Source organism: Herpailurus yagouaroundi, unplaced genomic scaffold (genome assembly GCF_014898765.1).
Source record: "Herpailurus yagouaroundi ecotype Mexico unplaced genomic scaffold, PumYag 28, whole genome shotgun sequence".
In the NCBI taxonomy this organism is placed as follows: Eukaryota; Metazoa; Chordata; class Mammalia; order Carnivora; family Felidae; genus Herpailurus; species Herpailurus yagouaroundi.
In genome coordinates this window covers 155,978,419-156,000,764 of record NW_024412376.1, presented here as the reverse complement: position 1 = coordinate 156,000,764, position 22,346 = coordinate 155,978,419, and the positions used below count along the sequence as shown (strand labels likewise).

General features: G+C 42.4%; 1 protein-coding gene across 10 annotated transcripts in view; it reads right to left on the bottom strand.

The window, feature by feature from the left end:
• Positions 1 to 21,352, bottom strand: part of LDB2 (LIM domain binding 2) — a 382,503-nt gene extending 361,151 nt beyond the window's left edge. For 6 of the 10 annotated variants that reach the window (XM_040487424.1, XM_040487429.1, XM_040487427.1 and 3 more), the window contains exon 1: positions 20,981 to 21,352. In XM_040487424.1, the coding sequence (XP_040343358.1) occupies positions 20,981 to 21,112 (132 nt within the window). In that variant the 5' untranslated portion in view covers positions 21,113 to 21,352. The remainder of the gene's footprint in view (positions 1 to 20,980) is intronic. The other 4 variants (XM_040487420.1, XM_040487418.1, XM_040487421.1 and 1 more) reach the window with 2 other exon arrangements.
• Positions 21,353 to 22,346: the final 994 nt, after the last annotated feature.

Sequence of the window (22,346 nt, the reverse complement as noted above, 5' to 3'; positions counted from 1 at the left end):
CCACCAATGCAGACAGAGTCCAATGAGGGACTCGAACTCACAAACCATGAGATCATGACCTGAGCCAAAACCAAGAGTCAGATGCTTAACTGACTGAGCCACCCAGGTGCCCCAGCATTTTTTTTTACAAAAGCCAAAACCCTTAACATGTCTAACCACAGTCAAGCATGATCTGTCCCAACATGTATCTTTAGCTTCATGATGCTTCTACGATCTCCTTCCTGTACTCTGCACTCCAGACAACCTGCCCCCCGACTACCACAGGACCTTAACGCTTGCTGTTCCTCGTTTAAAATGCCATCCTGGTGCCCCAAATCCCATTATTTTTTATTTCAGAGAGAGAGAGTGCAAGAGTGCACACAAGCAGAGGAGGGACAGAGAGATAGAGAGAGAGAAACTTCACCAGGCTCTTCCTTCAGTGCGAGCCCAACACAAAGCTCAATTCCACGACCCTGAGATCTTGATCTGAGCCCAAATCAAGAGTCAGACGCTCAACCAACTGAGCCACCCAGACACCCCCCACGAATCCCATTTTTCTAATTGAATCTCATTTGTTCTTTTTTTAATTTTTTCTTGTTTATTTCTTTTTGAGAGAGAACACACACGTGAGCAGAGGAGGGGCAGACAGAGAGGGAGAGAGAGAATCCCAAGCAGGCTCCACACACTATCAGCGCGGAGCCCCGGCACCAAGCCCCACTCAATCTCACGACTGACCAGGATCAAGACCCGAGCCCAAACCAAGAGTGAGACGCTGAACCGACTGAGCCACCCAGGCACCCCTGTTCTTTCAATCTTAGCTGAAACTTCACTTCCTCAAAGAAGGCTTTCCTTACTACTGCTCCCACCAGCACTGGCCAGGTTTCTTTATATTATGCTTTCCAGAAACAAGCTTGATTTCTCTGATGCATTTATCACACTGTGTTATATAGTACACATTGTATTTTTTTTAAATGTTAATGTGATTTAATAGAACGACTGAATATAAAAAAGGAGTTGAGATACATATACAATAGAACACTAGAGGACATAAGACGTGCTACTTTTAATGCACTGCTTTTTTATTAAAAGTTATTTTAGACTTCCAAAAAGACTGCAAAAATCGTAAGGTTCTTCTATAACCTTCTCCTACCTTCGCCTAATGTCAGTATCTTGTATATCTGTACCACAATTGCTGCCACGAAGAAATTAGCATTGGTACAATACTATTGACTGAACCACACATTTTTATTTAAATTCTGCCAGTTTTCCCACTAATGTCCTTTACCTGCTCAGGACCCAAACCAGATTCCTACACAGGATTTAGTTATCTTGTTCCCTCAGTCTCTTCCAGTGAAGGACAGTTCCTCAGTCTTTCCTTGTCTTTCACATTTAACTATGCAAATCCAAATGTAATGCTGAGTTTTTAAGAACAAATGAAATGGCATAAATGATAACATAGTCCGCCAACCATGCGATGATAACTGTTTATACTGAAGGAAACCTTATTGCTTGAATTATTTCTAATGTTCTTTCTGGTCTGGGAAGTTTGGTGTCAGTGTATGACAGATCCTGGGTTCCAAAGTATGTCAATCAGTGTCCAAATTCCAGATCTGTCCCCTGTGACCTTTATCACCACATAGTACACATTTTACACATTATAACTATATCAATTTCTGTGATCATTTCCTGGCTGTATACCTCCCTGACTTGGTTGTACGTTTCCTACAAGAAAGGCCTGTGTCTATTTTTATGTACCACCGTATGCTAAACATCCTGGCCCCTACTCAACATAAATACCATACTGAATGAGGAAATGAATAAGATTTTAATGGATCTGCTCAAGAATACGTTATGGTTCCTATCATTACAAAGTGAAATCCAAACTCCTCGGCCAAGCTCTCAAGGACCTTCCTTACCACTCTCTCTCATAACTGAGAAGACAGACATTTAGCAGGAAAAAGCATGATGGTTAATTCCATGGGTTAACTTGACCAGGCCACGGAATGCCAGATTATCTGGTTAAACATTCTTGCTAGGTGTGTCTGGGAGGTGTTTCCAGAAGAGACTGGCATTTCGGTTGGAAACCTGAGGAAAGCCGAGGCCCTCCCCAGTGTGAGCGGGTATCATCCAATTGGGTGAGAGCCGCAGAACATGGTTGAATAAACTTCCTGACTCATTGAGCTGGAATACTGATCTTCTCCCACCCTTGGTCCTCCTGGTTCTCAGGCTCCAAACTGGAATCTAGACCACTCGCCCTCTGACTCTCGGGTCTTCAAACCACATCACCAGCTTTCCAGAATCTGCAGCTTGTAGATGACAGATCATGGGACTTCTCAGCCTCCATAATCACATGAGCCAATACCTTCTAACAATAAATGTCTTCCTAGATAGAGATACAGAGAGAGAGATGAGAGAGAGAGAAAGAGAGAGAGGATGAGAGATATCCTAATAGTTCTATTTCTCTGTAGACCTCTGAATAATACTGAGTGGGCAGAGAAGGAAGGGTGTGCCGCTCAGAAACAAGAAGCAAATTTAACAAGTCTGTGAAGCCCCGTTCACACTGCATTCTGTGGACCAAGGCACCCAAGCATGGGATGGATGAAAATGGTTTCTCTCTCAGACATGCTATCTCCTTCACACCTGCAGACACTTCCCCGAGCAGAAGTCAGGCAACGACATCCTCTTCCCACCCCATACCTGTTTGCTTGGTGGCACCTCAGGCCTTTGTTCCTTCCAGCTGGAAGGACTTCTTCCTCCAACAAACCCAAATGCTATAATTTTCTTACAGGACCGATTCAATTCCAACCTTCTCCGTGACACATAGCACAAACGCTCTACTGTAGTTGTTATATTATAATGCCAGAAGACAATTTAGCACTTCTTTAAGTGTCCAATCAATATTTAGTGGAGATCAGTCAGATTCCAGGTCCTGTATTAGAGCCTGGATGATTAAGTTAGATAAAAACAGGACTTCTCGTACCGTCGGGCAGTTTCCACGCTGGAAAGAGACAACTGGCTGAGAGAATAGGAAGAGGGGGCTGAAATCCAAACACTTTGCAAGGTAGTTTGGGGCCGGTGTCTGCCTGACAGGAAAACCAGAAAGCTTTCCATTTGTACAAAAGGACCGCAGGCTCACCTGGAGGAGCACCTTTTACTAAGTCATATAAACATGTCCTATGGGCTGCTGTGCCTGGAACGACACACAGAGTGTTGTGTGGAACTTACAGCTACCTTGGGTTTAAAATTCTGAGCTTGTTGTTTCTCTCATATTTCTTATTTAGTCAAGAAAGGTCTACAGCATTTCTTCTGCACTTGGGCCTGTGCTCTGGGCCTCAGTTTCTTCATCTGTAAAGTGGGGCACTGTCTTGAGAGTCAGCAGAGTTGAGAGGTGAAGATCAACCGTGGACTTGGGTGCACCCGGGTTCAAGCCACCGTGTGATTCCTGCTCACTATGAAACCCTGCACAAAGTACTAACCCTCTGGCAGCCTCAGTTTTTTCATCTGAAAAATGGAAGTAATAATACTACCTATTACTAATATTATGATTACCTAATAATCCTACCAATACTATTGGTGCGCGGCTTGAGACAATGATGTAAAGCACTTAACTATGAGACTGGCATGAAGCAAACGCTCAATACACGTGCACTTGATTTTCATTGTTCCTGCTGTTGAATTTTGCGAGATTCTCAAAATTCTCATTAAGTCTCTGCCTTCAATTTTATGGATACCTAACCATTCAAGACTTTGCATGATTTGTTTCTTCCTAAATTTTTCTCAGTATTGTCTAGCTAGATGGTGGGAGGAGGGGGGATTTTTTTTTTTAAGATTCGCGAAGTAACACCCTAAAAGTTTCATGGAAATTTCTACATTCAACACCCTGGTAAGGATGAGGTTTTCTGCCCTACACGCAGACATTTTCTCATGACCAAGGAAAAACAAAAGGATTATTTTTGCTATATCTTGGCCTTTAAGCAGACTTAGAGAGGTTGCCTTTTTTCTTTCTCTCTCATCAGAGGTTTAGATTCTAATAGGTTAAAAGGCCTGGTTGCAGCCATCACTTTAATGCTGCAGCCATCACTTTAATGCTGCAGGCATCCCTTCGATCTGCCGCCATCACTTTCATTGCTGCAGCATCCCTTCAATCTGCAGCCATCACTTTAATGCTGCAGCATCCCTTCAATCTGCAGCCATCACTTTAATGCTGCAGCATCCCTTCAATCTGCAGCCATCACTTTAATGCCGCATGGCTTTATCTCCCTGGGTTTGGATGCTTAAGCAGCTCAATTCCTCTAAAGATCACCAAATACACAGCATTGTCAAAAAGTTAGTAAGAGTGCCCTAGATTAAAACTATGAATATTTGGGTCACAATTTACTACATATTATAAGCAACTTAGAGTGCGAAGATGCACATGTATGAGTGCATGTGCGCACATGTATGCATGCATGTTTTATGCATGCTCGTGTGCATGTGTATGTGTGCACGTATGTGTGTGTTACAATATTGCGGTTTCTGCTGGGATGACTTCTATTCTCACTGTTCTCAACAGTCTGGTCTTGCTTATCAGGAGTCACCATACACCCCTACACTGTAAGTACATGTTTAACTGGCTGCCTTCCCCACTAGGCTATGAGCTTCCTGAGGGCAGGGTTTGCTTGTTGTCCTCCATCATTGAGCACGTAATTAAAAAAAAAAAAAAACTCAATCACTTATTGAGGGATGAATAAGCCAATGCAATCCCATCATAGACACTACAGGGTGCCACAGTAAATGCTACGTCTTTAATGGTTTTAAAATCAAAGCCATCATAAAAGTAACAGCATTCTCTCTTTTCTCCTTTTCCCCTGCCTCCACTTAAAAAAAAATCACAGGAAATATAGAATGAGGACTGGAAACCGTTCCCCACTGTTTCTCTCCCCAGCCCCCACTCTCCTGTTATACCAAGAGTATCTGGTATCCCTTCAAGGAGGTCTCCGGAGACCTGGTAACACTATATATATGGTTAAGCTCCTTGGAAATACAATGGACTGAATTAAGGTAGAGGTTTCTAACTGTAAATGTCTTGACATATTTTCCTTGCAGACAAATGCCTGGAAATATAATAAACTATATTTTAATGTTTATTTGTCTCAAATACAGGGCTTTTTTTCAACAGACAAATGTGAAGTTTTGAGTCCAGAAAAAAACAGGTTTAAAGCACCACCCAGCAAGCGGTTTTTAAAATAGTACACACAAGTGATCATTTCAAAGCAGTTTAATGCACTTAGCCAACAGGCATTAACAGTCTTTGCAGAATAACCTAACACCTTAAGCTTATTTTCTAGTCTTGGTTCAGATGAATTTTAACCTTTCTTAAAAAAAAAAACAACAACAAAAAACTGACAGTACAGGGCACCCCCTGATCTCTGTAATTTTAGTACATCCTGCATTTGCATTTTGTGGTTCTTTTATCATGACCGGAAAAAACAATCCCTGGACCTTCTTTCATGCACAGTTAAGACAATGGCGCTCACAGCATTTGGAGACGAAGTGTGGTTCTCCAGCTCAGGCCGGTTGGTGAGGAAAGGCAAGGCGTTGTGACTCAGCAAGTTCCCCTCAGCAATGAGGGTGGGAGAGAAAGAACAGGAGGCTTGACACAGAGTCAGTAACACATTATTTACCTCGATTTTATTTCTAATGTGGTAGATTAAAAACAGAAGCAAAGAGTCCACCTAATGGGAGTCAGAGACTCTGGGGCCGACAAAAGACACTTGCCATTCACATCTCGTCCACGCCAGAGCTGTTGGAAGAAAAATCAGCCTCGGGAAAGGGAAAGATTTATCCGAGGCCATAGGCTCACGTTTGGGGAGGAAAGTAGCTATGCGAAGAGTTCAGGGAACCCACCCCTAAAATGAGAACAGTCTACAGTCTCCGTGACATCGCATCAGATGCCACGGAGGGAAGGGAAGACTCGTTACCCAACACCGCCCCTGTCTTGGCAATTTACCTCCATGGTCCCACTGAGTGTTCAAGATGTGCCTGATGTTGATGGATTATTTCTAGCCTGCCACCTTGGAAACTGGGTTTCTGAGATTTGTGTTCCCTGTCCTGGACGGGGTAGGATTTCAAATCGCTCCGTCTTGTCTCTCCCCACTCTGCCTTTTCACTTGACTAACTGCCACATTGCTATGGGGTCCTCTTGCCAGGCTGGCTACCACGTAAGGAGGTTTTCCCAGAAGGCATAGTGCATCACTTCCGGTTTCCCAAATCTGTCAAAGGCAGAGGGAAAAGTCAGGGCCGGAGACATGGGGACCCATCTTCTAAAATGACTGCTAAAAGTTCCATGAACTACATCATGGGCTTCACTGGTACACAAATAAAGTGGCCCTGGGCAAGTTACATAACCCCGGCTCACGGTAATTTTGCATCTTTAGAAAAAAATGCCATGAAAATCCATCCTTTGCTTCAGACACACTGGGCTAAAAATATCTCCATCAGCCAGTAACTGTGTGTAATTTTTCCTTTGTGCATCTCCCCATTCACTGATTCCCTTCTCTCAGCAGACAAGTATGTTCCAAGACAGACCGCTAGCCCCCCCTCCACAAAGTGACCAGAGGGATCTTGCCCAAAAGCAGATCAAAGTGACACACACACACACACACACACACGCAAAAAAACTACCTTTATCAGTTCCCTTTGTCCAATACGGTAGAAGCTAATGTTGGTTTAATCTCTACCATTTATCAGGTGCTAGTCTAGGGACCTGACCTATAAGCCTTATCTCATTAAATTCTCCAAAACAATCCTGTGAGGTGAGTACTATTGTGGTATCATTTTCCCAAAGAGAAAACCAAGGCACAAAGAAACTAAACAATCACATCAGGGTCCTGCTTGTACTTACCGTGTAAAGTCCAGGAAATAAATAGTGTCTCAACAATGAAGACCACACGTCCTGGCTCAGCACACCAAGGCCTTCACCATCAGAATCCCACTTCCTTTCCAGGCTTATCTCCTACCACCCTCACCAACCCCACCCGACACGAATACATACATATTGACCTGACTCCCCAGACCCCGAGCCTCAGCCATGCCCAAATCCTCACCCTTCCTCAAACAGGATATCGCCTTTCAAAGCTCAATTTCTTTGCATGTGCTGTTCCTTCTGCCAAAACCTTCTTCCCGCCATTCTTTTCAGATTGGCAAATCCCCCCTCATCCCACAAGACCCTCCTTCCTACAGATCCTTACTGTGCCCTCGCTAAACTCCTTCCCTCTTCATCTCTAGGCCAGTAAATATCACATAAGGTAAGTGTCCAATATCCACTAAACAAATAAGCCATAGTAATGATAGTTAATACATACAGAGGAGAAACGCCATGCTAACCACTTTGTAAGAATGATCTCACTCAATCCTCATAAAAACCCAAAGACATAGTTTCTGTCATCAGTCCTACATTACCCGGGAGGGCAACTGAGACACAGAAAGGTAAATTAATTCACTCAAGTTCATACAAATAGTAAGAAAAATAAGTCTGCATGGCTCCAGAAGTTAATCATTTAATGCCAGTGCTGGGGAGGGTATTGCACACCACGACATTGTAATCGAAGCATATGTGTATGAAGCTTATCTATAAAATGTATATTACCCATATTAAAACAGTGATAACTCAGAATCTAGTTACAAAATGGCTGTCTCTGTGAAATGTGCCTTTAAAAAAAGACCACTATTGGCCACAGAGAATGTAAATTGTCATGACGGATACAAACATGAATAAGATAGTACCTGACCCCAAGGATCTCTTCGATCCAGTGAAGAAAATAAGATAACATTGCATACAACTCATGACACAGCCCACTTTTTGAGATATCACTTTTCTCCTTGAATCGAATATATGTCCTTCAAACGGTGTCATAAATTAACTTGCTATAGCCCAGCCTACTGGTTCTAGATCAACACTAACTCTTAACATTAATTCAAGCTCCTTCTTCCCGGTATAAATTGTGCAAAATCTTTTGATTTATAAACCTTACACAAGGTTGCATGCCTGCTGCCTCTTGACTCAGAAAAAATACAAGAGATAGAAGAACAGTCGGGGGTGGGGGGGTGGGAAGGATCTGCCTTCAAGCAGGAGGGAAAATCATTCTTAAAAGGAGACAGAGAGCCCTCAGTGAGGATTTCTGACTAGTATTACATGCTAATGGTAACCATAATAGTTACCACAGCTAGGTCCTCAGTACCAGTATCCTATCTCAGAACTGGGGGACAAGACAGATTGTTAAAAATTCTCCTTCTTTGAGTTCAAATCATGGCACAAAGGAGCCAGACAATTTTTTTTAATATTTAGATGCTATCTTATGTTTCAAAACATAAGCATAAGTGTAAAGAATTCAGGGAATTCATAATATATTTGAAAAAAGTTTAAGAGCGTGGTGAAACACTCCTAATGTTAGTTTAGAAAGCTGGATTCAAAAGGGCACCCACTATGCTCCTAAGCATGAAAAGGTTGATACACATGCTTGTGTGGATTCCATTTGCATACTAATATGTTAACAGCCATTTTTGCTTGTATTTTAGAGAAAATGTGTATATGCCTCTTTGCACATTGCTGTATTTATAAATACTTTATGTTAATAATGCACCATGTTTTTAAAATTAGAAAAATTAAATATATGTTTTAAAACATATACAATTTGATTTTAAATAAATTGGCAGAGAAAACAATCATAAATTCTAAATTCTTTTATTTTTTTTTTTAATTTTTAATGTTTATTTATTTTTGAGACAGAGAGACAGACAGAGCATGAACAGGGAAGGGTCAGAGAGAGAGAGGGAGACACAGAATCTGAAGCAGGCTCCAGGCTCTGAGCTGTCATCACAGAGCCCGACATGAGGCTCGAACACACAGACCATGAGATCATGACCTGAGCCGAAGTCGGAAGCTCAACCGACTGAGCCACCCAGGCGCCCCAATTCTAAACTCTTTTAACATTTATTTATTTTTGAGAGACAGAGAGAAATACAGCGTGAGCGGGGGAGGGGCAGAGAGAGAGAGTGAGACACAGAATCCAAAGCAGGTTCCAGGCTCTGAGTTGTCAGTACAGAGCCTGATGCGGGGCTCGAACCCAAAAACCATGAGATGATGACCTGAGCCAAAGTCGGACGCTTAACCAACTGAGCCACCCAGGCACCCCATAAAGTCTGCAGCAATGTAAACTAGTGATGTGTTTTTCAACATCAGCAGCATGATCTTAAAGACTGATACTATTTTAGCGCAATCAGAAAACCGGAAAAGGTGAAAGGGATTTCAAACATACAAGTTTTTGTAGGGGGTGCCTGGGTGGCTCAGTGGGTTAAGCGTCGGACCCTTGATTTTGGCTCAGGTCATGACCTCCCGGTTCCTGAGTTGGCCCCCCATATCCAGCTCTGTGCTGACAGCGTGGGGCCTGCTCGGGATACTCTCTCAAAATAAATAAATAAACTTTAAAAAAAAAAAAAAAGGAAATTTTTGTGAGATTGGTAGTAGTTGGTAAGAATGGTGTTTAATGTGGCCAGTTCCTGGTTATTCTCAAGTAACAAGTGTTAAGATTTAGAAAACCTGAGACCATTTTACAGCACTTGGGAGCCCAGGTAAGCCCTGCCTATGCATCGTTTCTGCACTTCCAAAGTCAGGAGCTATAGGGCTGGATGATCTTTCATGTCTATTCCAGCTCTGAAATTCTAGGATTCAGCTATTTTGAGAGTGGTAGTCTCCACCAAATGTTCTCCATCAGAACCTTTCAAAGGCAGGAGATATTCACCAACTGCTTCATTTCGGTTTTAGGCAAGAAATTTTAGTCGACTGCAGGGTAATCATGGCTGAAATTATAAGGCAGAAGAAGACGTGTGTGTGTGTGTGTGTGTGTGTGCATTGCCAAAGGGTCAGCCTTGTTTATTAGTTTAGCTTTTGCTTGTCTACACAATTTTCAGTCTCAAGATAAAATCCTCATGAGTCCTAAGAAATGACCCTATCGGGAAACAAAATTTAACAAACACTACCCTCTCAAAAAAAAAAAAAAAAAATATATATATATATATATATACATATATGTGCAAATAGCTTAATGTTTGAGCTATGCAAGATACTTGACTAGAAAGATTTATAAAAAAATATTAATGTGGAGATCTAAATAAAAATCGCAGGTGAGTTGGTCAAGGAGATGTAAGGTAGGAAGCTATGCGTAGTTTAAAGAATTCAGTAAGGAAAAATCAAGGAAACTCTACCCTGGTATTAGTGGCACATACCAGCACATTGGAACGCCCAGGTGCATCTCTAAGGAAAGCAGAAGGAGGCAGCTTTCCTCCCCGTCAACCTGAGCCCTGAGGCCAGAAGGATGCCGCATGGTGCCATTCAGCACATCGCCACTTCCACTCGTGTGCATTTTCACTGCGTTAGGGAGCAAGCCACAAGGTGTCACAGCAGATGATCAATTGGCAGGGCTGTTAGGAGTCCAGACACGGAGGTGGCGCTTCCGGCTTCCAGCCCTTGCTGACACAGCTCCCTTGGAGAAGTCTGTGAGAAGCTGCGTGTTGAGAAGGGCGCCTCTTTGAAGGAGGTGGCCAGTCAAGGCCAGCAGGTGTGTGCTCTCCATTTAGGTGGCCCTGCAAAGGCTCTCTGGAACAAGGGACCCTCTCAACATTCTGTTCTCTCCACTGAGTTCTTAGCCAGAACAAATCCTGAACGTAGCTTCTTCCCAACAGAATGGAGGACATGTGTCTCACACTTCGGTCAGTCCTTAATCCGAGACTACGGGTATGTCTCAGAGATCATTACAACCTGGATTTTGGGGGCGATCGCAGCCACCAGAAGGTATATGATTATCACGTGAGCACTACTGTATGGCACTGGACAACCCTCGTAACGTTAGCATATATTGTGAGAATACCAAATCCACAAGTCTTACAACATCATAGCAAATTTTGCTCATTAAACTGAAATATGCTAGTACAAACCATGCGAAAAAAATATTTTTAAAGATACTTTCAGGAAATCAGGCAGTGTTTCATTACTTACACTACTCGATTTGCTGATAGGATAGAGAATAAGGGCAACAGCTTATGATCATTATCTTGGTTCACATTTATTGAGCACTTACTACATATAGAAATCCTCCCTTCCGTGTGGGAGATGATTCCAAGCCCCCTAATGGATGCCTGAAATTGTGGATAGTACCAAACCCCATATTTACCACGTTTTCCCCTATCATACAGAACTATGATAAAGTGTAATTCCTAAATGAGGTCCAGAAAGAGATTAATAATAATTAACAAGACAATGAGACAGTTATAATAGTATGCTGGAATAAAAGTTATGTGAATGCGCTCTCTCTGTCTCGAAATACCGTAGCATACTGTAGTCACTCTTCTTCCAGTGATGATGCCAGATGACAAAACGGCTACGTGACGAGGCGAAGGGAGGTGACAGACGCAGGCATTGCGATATAGTGTTACCCTACTACTGACCTCCTGACAACATATCAGGAGGATCACCGGCTCCTGGACTTCAGTTGACGGCAGATAATTGAAACCGAGGAAAGCAATACTGCACACGGGCCGGGGGCGGATTACTGTACCAGGCATTGTACGTGCCTTAGCCATTCCCCTCCCAACCTAACACTCAGGCTAAGAAAACAAACCCTCAGAAAAGTTAAGAAACTTTCCCTCAGATCACACAGCAGGCAAGACGCAAAGCCCGGGTTCGGATCCAGATCTGACTTGTTATCAGTCATACTTGAGTTCAGATCTTTACACTCCATGCATGTCCCTCTTGTTGCTCCAAAGGAACAGACACTGGTGCACATGTTTCCCAGCTGGAAGGTGCACACGTACACAAGCACAATCTGATTGGGGCAAGGATCTCTCTCTCTCTGTGTCTATCTGTCTGTCTCTCATGCACACACACACACGCACACAAACGCACGACAGTTAGCAAACACAAAGTTATCATAAACCACAACATCATATACCAATATAACTTCTCTTATTTTCTGTTGGGCAAATCACTTCAAACAAGCTAATTAATGGCCCTGAAAGCCCTTTCCCAAAATGCAAAGTGCTCCGGGAAATGTAAGGTGTGGTCACGATTCATATCATAACTCATGGCTGTGGCCACCTCGGCAGATCCAAAGAGAGATAGGTGGTAGATATATCAGATGAGGAAAAACACTAGGATAAGTATAAAGGTTTTTAATCAGAAGTCAGGAGACTCCCCACAGATTCACACCACCCAGAAGGCAAGATTCTCAGGTCAATGCTTTCTTCACAGAAGAAATTCCCTCTTCAGCCTTCTTTTTTCTGCAGGTCTGGCTGAACATTCTATCAGTGAACATTCACCAGACTATTAGGCTTACAGATTCTTTTCCAGCTGTAACTGTTGGTAAGACTCGAGGTAAACTCCAGTGTGAATCTGGGTAGTGTAGGTACAACTTAATTTCTTTTATTCAACTGATATATTTTGCATATCAACTATGCGCTATGGGGCATGGGGAGGTGCGGCGGGGAGGGGGGGCCGTGATTGACAACTCTGAACAAGACAAATGAGGCCCCTGCCCTCACACAGCTCGTATTCTGGGGGAGAAAAGCAAACGCTTAAGAAATAAACTAGAAGCAAGAAAATATCAGCTTGCTGTCATTTCTGTGAAGAAAATGATCAGGCCATGTGATAGAAAGTGAGTGGGGTTAAGGGAGGGAATTTGAATTGAGGTGATCCAGGGGAGCTTTTCTGTGAAGGGCACATTTAAGCTGGTCAGTAGAGGACCTACTAAGTGCTGGATGCTTACCCTTCGTGGTCATTGCTTTCTTTGAGATATTTAATTGATCACCTGCAAATAAAGTCAACATCAGGCCAAATTCTAATTCAAATTAGGCCTGCTAATACTTCTATGGATTATTATGGAGGAACAGAGCTATCCCACCACTGAGGGCAAAGATGTTGAGCCGTGAATGAGCTCGAAGAGTTAATGGAGCCAAAGATGGTCCCTGTGGCTGGAGTCCACTGAACATGTAGAAGGAGATGAGACGAGACCTCGGGATCAATTGTATTCTCACAGCTAGAGCAAGGAGTTGGGAGCTGACGCTAGGTGTGAGGGAAAGCTAGAGAGTGATGTGATCGGATTTACGCTTCAAAAATATCACTGCGGCTGCTTGCGGGGAACAGATTTTAAGATGGAGAGAGGCAGCAGGGAGCACAGTTGGGTGGCCCTCCAAACCCTGAAAAGAGTGGATGGGGTTGGGATGTCACCAGGACAGAGTACTCCCCACCTCTTCAGAGGGGTCTGTCAAATCTCTAACCCTGAGCCTCCGTTTTCATTTGGAAGGCTAACACTTCAAATTAGGTTAGTCAAAAGTGGTGGTAAAGTAAGGGCAAGTCAGGGCTTCCAAAAGGGGTGGGGACCCCTTCCCACCTGCATTGGGAGAGAACACTGAAGGCAGGAGTTAGAAGATGGCGTCCCCAGGGATGCCGGGGTATGGCCTCCGCCTCCCCGTCTCTGGGTTTCACTTTTATCTGTTAAAGGAGAACGAGAATGCATGCATGTCAGGCTTGGGGTGGATAAATGAGGAAACCCATCTTATGTCCGACGAGTGGCAGGCGTTTACTGTAAAGACAGTGGCCTCACTGGGAGCCGAAGTAGGGGTGCAAGGGTAAGGAAGGAACATCACCTCCCACAAAGAAACGCAGAGACACAGGGTGTGGAGACTGCCTCGTACAAGAGGATCAGGATCAAACTAGGTGGGTAGGAAGCCCCTGGACACCTTATTTTCTCTAAAATTCCTTTTATTTTTAATTTTTTTAATGTTTTTATTTTTATTTTTGAGAGAGAGAGAAACAGGGAGACAGAATGTGAGCAGGGGATGGGGTAGAGAGAGAGGGAGACACAGATTCCAAAGCAGGTTCCGGGCTCTGAGCTGTCAGCCCAGAGCCCAACACAGGGCTCGAACCCACGAACCGGGAGATCATGATCTAAGTCAAAGTCAGACACTTAACCCACTGAGCCACCCAGGCACCTCTAAGATTCCTAATTGATGCAAAGGAAGCTAACACCATGACAAACTCTGACTGTAATTTAATCTCCTTATATTTTAATTGTTTTAGACAATTAAAACACCGTCTTCCACAGAGCCTGCCTGAGAAGAGTCCAGCACAGGATGGAAACCTAACTATTTTTAAGTAAAAGAATTAAACTTTGAGGTGACTATGCATCACAGTCCACAACACTTTCAGTGACTCTTCAGAGAAGACCACTTCAATGAATACCGAGGACACTCATTCTTCCATAGGGAGTTTCATTTTGGTTCTTTTTGTCAACAAACAGGGTACATTTTCCAGCTCTGGCATCATCCTTTGGGATTTCACATCATCCCTTTTGAAATCAGTCAAGAATTTGAGAGACAGGTGGTCAAGTCAAGTTACGTAGACGAGGTCCACTTTCCAGGCAGTGCCTAATAAATTTCTACAGGTGAAACCAAAGTCCTGGCTAGTATTTCTTATCGCAAAAGAGGTGTTACAGCAGCGAAGTTAACAGCACAATCTCTAAAACTAAACTACCATCTGTGTGACCTTCGACAATTTACTTAACCCTTTGTTTCCTCAGTAAAAATGCAGTTAGTAGTACCTACCTCATGAGGTAAGTATAAGGATTACAGGCACTGACCCACAGAAAGCACTTAGCCCCATGTTCAACACATAGCGAGCACCCCAATGATGTTAGCTATTATCATCCTGACGACCTTTCAGAAGGGTCTATACCTTTCAGTACATGGACACACCCATAATACACTATGAACCTATCGTGGCACTTCATTGTAAGACTTGGTTTGTATGTCTTCCTTCATTATCAAATTGTAAGCTTCCAGAGGACAGAAAAATATTTTAATCACCTCTGTATTCCCAGATATTGTCATTGTCTAAAATACGGCAATTCTCGAAGAGATAACCGAATTTTGTTTTAAGTATTGATAGTTGCCTATGTCCAGATGCATGCTCCTACAATGTGAGTTTTTAAAAAAAATCTAGGCTCAAACTGATGGAAGGAAGGAAGGAAGGGAAAGAAAGAAAAAAGAGAAAGAAAGAAAGAAAGAAAGAAAGAAAGAAAGAAGAGAAAGAAAGAAGGAAAGAAAGAAAAAGAGAAAGGAAGGAAGGAAGGGGAGAGAAAGAAAAAGAAAAGAAAGAAAGAAAGAAAGAAAGAAAGAAAGAAAGAAAGAGAAAAAGAGAGAGAGAAGAAAGAAAAAAAACAGAAAGGGAAGCAAACAATATCTTTGTCAGATAATGACAAAGGTATGTACTCTCCACATCAGTTGAACATTTTTTTAAAGCTCTGTTTTCTGACACTTTAAAAAAGAGATTGTTTTCCCAGATCAATTATATTTTTGAGACCCACCAACCAAATCCAAATAAGTTGATGAATCTTGTTCTTGACTATGGATAAAGTTGGATATTCAGGGTTGTTTGTTTTATGTTTTGTTGGCTTGTTCAGAAAGGAGGTGTTCTGTGTTTCTCGTGAAAAATGAGTTAATGTGGACAAATGTAATAAAAGGAGATTTATAGCCCTGTTCTCCATACAATTTAAATTAATTTCTTTCTGAAACCCAAACAAAAAGCTAAATGCATAAAAAATGCATACTGTTTTAAATCCTATATTATCATTTACACACCAAAAAGGGAGAGATTTAAATGTGCATTGATTTTAGACTGATAAGAATCTGTGTTGAATGGGAGTTGAGAGATTTTTTTTCTTCTTCTTCTTGGCCTCCCTACTAATAGTTAGTTTGCAGCAATTTTTAATTAAAAACAGTTCCCATCGCAAGAGCATGGGGGGAAAATAAAAAGACGTCAGGAAAATAAGATCGGTATGAGTCCTGCAGTTTGTTTTCTGAGGCCATGCAGAGATTCTGAAAAACAAGAGAGTTTGGAAGTTCTCCTTTTTAAAACTGCACTTTTGGTTTCATTTAACATTTTCAAAACCGCTTTCCTTACCACTACCAACGCCCCCTCCCCCCACTCCTCACCAACCCCCTTCGGAAAAACTTGGGAAGTTCTGTGTTTAACACTGAAAATCATTCCTATGATGCAGAGCAACGGCAACATGTTTCTTTCTAAATTTCTAGGGGAAAAAAAATCCAAGTTATCACAAAGTATTTCTCATTTTTTTCTACCTATCCAAAATACCCAATCTCATTTTAACTAGACTCTGTCTGATCAGGGATATTCAGCTACCCCATGAATAAACATGATGTTACAACGGGAAACCCTGTGACTGAAGTATATAAAAATGTAACTGAAAAGAGTAGAATGAGAGCCCCCCCTCTGTCCCCCCCCCCCCCCCCCCCCCAGGGAGTTTGAGAGAAGGACCAGGAGGGGTACAAGCAGCAGATTTAAATTTCAAGGTCTTCAAACATTTTTCACGTTCATATTAAATCCTGTAAAACCAAAAACTGTAATTCTAATAAAAACCTTGTGTGTGTGGCTTCCAATTGTAATCACGGTTTTCTCTTTTGGAGTGGGATGTGTAATGTTGATAAAAGAAAGGGGGGGAGAAAAACCCTCGAAACAGAACAAATACATAATGGAACCCACACTTTCCTGGAGTTTGTGGTATTTTATTAAAAGGAGCGCATTGCCAACAGGAAAAAAAAAAAAAATATATATATATATATATATATATATATATATATACTTAAAACAGCTTTATTGCAATGCAGACGAGTTTGGTAGTTTGAATGAGGACAAAGTACAGAAAAGTTACCAACGATAAGGAAGATTTTTATAACTTGATAAACTTTCTGAAATTCTAGAAGAATCCAACATCAGTGAAATCTTTTCTCGAAAAATGAAGGTTACTATCATGTGTTTCATATTTTACCTATATTTTCATTTCACGAAGCTCAGGAAGTGGGGGGAAAATGCTGTTTTTGTGATTACTGAAGCTTTTCAGAGAACAAATTCTGATATCTGTAGACCATGTTTTTATAGCCTACCTGATCGCACTCTGTGTGCGATGCTAAACTAACTGTATAATTGTGCACTTGTGTCCCTCCCGGATACATTTGGGACAGCAAGACCATCCATGAATTTTGGAAGACACGGGTAAATCATGGTAGCCTACACAACGGAAAATGTCACCCCCTTCCTACTGCCTGGGAATTACTAGTGACCAACTGTGACGCAAATCTCAAAGAGTTTCTCTTAATTTCATTTAAAAAGTGGGGGGGGGGGCGGGGGTAGGGAGGACACCCACGCATTTCTTTACGAAATTCCACTGAGATTCTGATGTTGCAAATAAACTTTATTTCCCAGAACAGCCAATAGCATATAAAACATATTCTTGTTGTTTTTGTTTGCTTTGTAATACACTCATATTCCTTTAAAAAGGTCCTATAATCTCTTAGAGACTTGCTTGCTTTTGCCACAAAGATTATGGATCTAAATTACATCATGGTGAAATAAATGTGGAGAGTGTGGGGAAGAGAGAGCACTTTTAGGGTGGGGGAAGCTGACGCCCAAAGCAGCTTCAGGGAGCACCAGCCCCCCAAAGGCATCAGAATTAATTCCAAGGACCTAGTTCTCAAACTTTCTCTCCTCTTCCATGTAGTGATGCATCCTCTGGCAAGTTAACAGATGTTTACTGAGTAACTACTATGTCCCAGGAACTTCAGGCTCCAAGTGCGACTTTAAACAAGGCTGGCAGGGTCTCTGCTTTCCGTGTTTTCTCCACTATCACCCCATTATTTCAGTGCCATTTGTGACTTTGAACTGAATACCCTGAACCAAGAAATAATGTCTGTGCTCCTCGTGCTGGCTTGCAACACTCTCTCATACAGAAGAAAACCAAACCCAGGACTTTTGCAGAATCCGAATTTTTAAGTTAGAGGGGTATTGCAAGGTAATTTTCAGATGAGGAACCGTGATATCTATGCCAAATAGTTAGTAAGTGACAGAAACAAGTTAGGAACAGGAGAACTCCCAATCCAGTGCTCTCAAAACTGTAACTACTCAGCTTCTGATGGACTTTGATTTGATTTAATTGGAAGAAATGCACCAATCACTTGAGAGAATGCCCCAGGGAAGGGGTTGGGGGTCAGCTACTGGGGGAGAATAGGTAAACCCCTTGCTTCCTTACCACTTTCTTTCCTTTCCATGAAAAGGAGGTTACTAGGAAATTTCTACAAACTCGATTACAATTTATTCATTCAACATTGATTTGCTACAATTTCTTTCTAACCAAATCTATGTTTAAAAAGGAATAGGGACTTGAGAGTATTACCCAGATTGTGTGTGTGTGTGTGTGTGTGTGTGTGTGTGTGTGTGTGTAATGAGGAGTCAGTGAAATAGTACCATGTAATATAGGAGCAGGAACCAGAAGACAGGAGAAAGAAGTGAGTCTCTTTTGTCCAAAATGATTGAATGCATTGGTTAAGTTCCAAAAGTCACTCAATAATCTATTTGATTTTGTGTGTGAATAACCTGGTAACTCTTGCTGGGTATTATTGTATTTTATGTCAACCGTCTACAGGGCTCAGAACAACTTTATCATCAATAATCATTGTTGGTAAGGCACAATGTAACTTTCTCACGAAAAGTTTTTTTTTTTTCGAAATATTTTCTTTTCCAATTACAAACTATGATCAAAATGTAGTATTTAATGTTAATATTTAAATGGCTAAGTAGAAATTATTTTATTCTCTCCTTTTTACATATGAAATAAAAACAAATTTATGGCCTTGGGTTCATGACATCATTTACGGCTTGGCAAAGAGAAAAGAAGTGTCAGGGCAATTATTTGGATAATTGTAAAAAAGATCTAATTAGTGGGGAAATGTTCGGGGTTGGCTCTAGAACATACCAGAAAACAGTTCACAGTGCTTTTTTGTCACAGTCAGAGAGGTTTTTAAAAAAATCTTTAAGATTTGTCAGAGCAAGCTTTTCTCTCCAGTTTCTTGAGCTATGAAGCTGTTTTTTTTTTCTACTCAGGGGAAAATCTTTAAAAGTAATACCCCATAATCCAAAAGGTAGGAGTTCCTGAGTTCAGCTCTCACAAAACATAATGTGACATTTTTAAGAAACATACCACAAATGGGGGACTTTTCGAAGGTGTTCTCTCAAATGGGAAACAAATGTGGGACTTTTCTGCAACTGTAGATTTTTGTGAGGGCCAGGACACAGAAGTGCCCCCAGATAATCTAGCTGTGACCTGGCCAAGTGATAATTTAGGAGCACAGGGGAACATAGACATCAGAGAAATCTGCCTGTTCTTCTGACCAAGGAGGATGGGAGAAAAACCTCATTCCACAACTTCTCAAAAACTTTCTAAAACGCGAGCTGGACACAGGTTATTTTTTAAAATCCTGTAGCTGTTCAAGAATTGAGCCTTCATGGCCCCTGTTCTCTTGTTTTCAACCAAGTATATTTTTAAGACCTTTTTTAGCCTCAAATTTGTATAGCAATTAATGTGTGCGTGAACTACAAGACATTTTCTATCCCCCTAATTCTGATAAGCAGGCTATGACAACCAATAGCTCATGCAAGAATTTAAGAGTCCAACAAATAGTTGCAAAAACGTGAATGAAAGATACAAACTGTCACACACACACACACACACACACACCCCACAACACACACGAATATCATTTCCTGCCAACAGGTCGCCACCCTAAGCAAAACAGAGTTTACACTTCTGTAAAAGCTACTGGCTTCTGGGGAGAGAAACAGTATCATCAATTATATTTAACTTCTATGATGTATTAACATATAAAGAAAACAGCAGTACTAAAGACAACCCAGTTTTTTAAAAAACATCAGTCCTTGTCCAGGAGTTAGCCAATCAGAAAGCAGGTCACATCTTGTTAGCTGTATTAAATGCATTAAACGTCATGAATTCTCCATGGCTCTGTTGACAATTTAAAGCAAGTGTGCTTTATTTTATCATACAACATTAACAGAGTCCCCTTCCAGAGCCGAGACTTAGTGTTCAATCTAAAATTCCACCAAGGCTATTTCCTTAAAGCTCTGTGCCATCAGCCCTCTGGGTATTTTGTACTCCGGCAGAGAAGACGGATTTCTACTTCCCAAAGTCACTTTGGTGCACCCATCACAAACTCCTTGTCAAAACACTTCAACACAAAGCCCCAACTTACAGGCAAATTGGACAGCCCAGCAGCCCAGCAGCAAGACCCGGCCAGGCTGGCCCAGAGAAAAAGTCAGCTGGCATTAAATATTTAAATTGCAGGAGGCAGTCTGGAGTTTTGCATTTACAAAGTTCTGAAAGTCCTGTTCTCTCAGCTCCCAGAGTTGCTGGCCGAGGAGGCAGAGGCTCACTCCCCCCTCTCAGGCACAAGATTACAAATATGCAAAACTCAAGCTGACTTGAAGGCTGAGCCGGCTCCCGGGGAAGGTAGAGCTCCTTAGGAGACACTCCCAGCAGCGATAAGAGAAGTCGAGAACCCCCTTGCCCCAAGCAACTGGTTTCTGAATTTAACACGGAAATACACAAACAATGTGTCCCTCCAGGGCTAGTTCAGAAAAGTGTGTGGGCTTACCCTTCTCCCCCCTCCACCTCGATTTTGATGACTTTGAGAAGCAAATGCAGGTCAAGGCAGACTTCCTCTGGGATTTGTTAAAAATGTATTTTGCCAGATGCAAATGATCACAAAATCCCTTGGAATTATATCTCACGAAACACTAACGGGACTGACTCAGAGCCTGCAAACCCCAGAGTTCTGGAAGAAGAGCATTTCTGGAGCCCCGGCAGGCAAATCAAGTGCTGGGCTGTCTATTTCAAGATTCCGGCAGAAACTGTCCCCAGCTCCAAGAGTTGCTGTGCCTGGAAGCCCGGCGTTCAAACTAGTGGATTCATCCTGGCGCTCATTTCCACGTACGTGGTAGTATCTAGTGGGACACTTCCCACAGAATTCAGCCAGCAGCCCAGGAAAAGCCCATGCACAGTTTGAAAAAAACACACAAACATACACCCAAGGTTGGAGTACTTACCTCTGTGCGAGCCTGCAGCCTCTTGTTCATCTCATAGATTCGGTACTCTGGCTGTACCATGTATGGTGTATGTCTCCTATAAAATGGGCCGAAAGGAGAAGAATAGAAGGGGTCATGTGGTGTGCTGGACATCTTGCCTGCTTGTCGAAAATCAAGCTAAACAGAGTATCAGTAACGTCCATGCAGAGCACATGGGCTGTGTTCCTCACAGTACAAAGTAGACGCACGCACACGCTCACACACACACACACACTCACACACACATACACACACAGAGGCAGGCAGGCAGGCAGGCTGAACACACTGGCTGGGAACTGCTGTTGGAGCCCTCTATAGCAGGAGAGGAGAGAGAGAGCGAGAGGAGGGAGGGAGGGAGGAAAGGAGGGAGGGAGGGAGCACGGGAGAGGAGGGAGAGGGAGAGAGCAGGAGCTTCAGAGAGGAAGGGAGGTTGGTAGGGAGGAAGGGAGGGAAGGAGGGAGGGAAGGAGGGAGGGAGGGAGTGAATGAGAGAGAGAGAGAGAGAGAGAGAGGAGGCTGGATGGCTTTAGGCACCACTGCTTGTTTTTAAAGAAGCAGTTTGTGGAGAGGTCATTTCCTGTCCACACTGTAGACTAGTTCAAAAATATAATTCTCCTCACAGTCTGACAGAAGTCTAAGGTTTGGTTTTAATTTTTTTCCTCCAGCCAGGACCCTTCACAACCTGATTGCTAAGCTTGTTAGCATATAGGTGGTTTAACCGCTGCCTGAGCCACTCACCCCTGACAGTCACACTGTTGTAATGTATCAGAAATGTGATTACCACAAAATACAGCAACACTGCACTGTGGTCCCCTGTATTAGAGCTGGTGATTCACTGGCAAGCCAAGATTTCCTTCTGCACTAATCTCCCCATATAGTTTTGGGTTTACTTGCTGTTGTTCCAAGGGCTTGTTACAGCCTTTGCATTTCCACCCCCTCCTCACCCCCACGCTCCCCAATCACCCCTCTTCCCAGCCCCTCCCTCTTCTCCCAAGGCTTCAGTTCCAGCAGGGTTAAGGGGGGCCTGGGTTCAGGTTACGGAAGCATTTTCAGGTAAAACAATCATTCTGAATGTGGAATGCCTAGGATACACCCTTGGAGCAGTGGGCTTTTTTTTTTTTTTTTTTTTTCAAGAAAAAAAAAAAACCTCCCAAAGCCGACCTCCAAATAAGATAGGAAAAGCAACAAGGGGGAAACTCCCACAAAAATGACCATGGAAAATTCAGTTGAGTAGGAAATTGCAGATAATTGAATGGCTCATCCCCAAATAACATGTCCAACTCTGATGGAGGCAAAGTCTTTATTTTCCAAGATTGGTCAAGAACATAAATCTTTTTGCAACCGAGGTA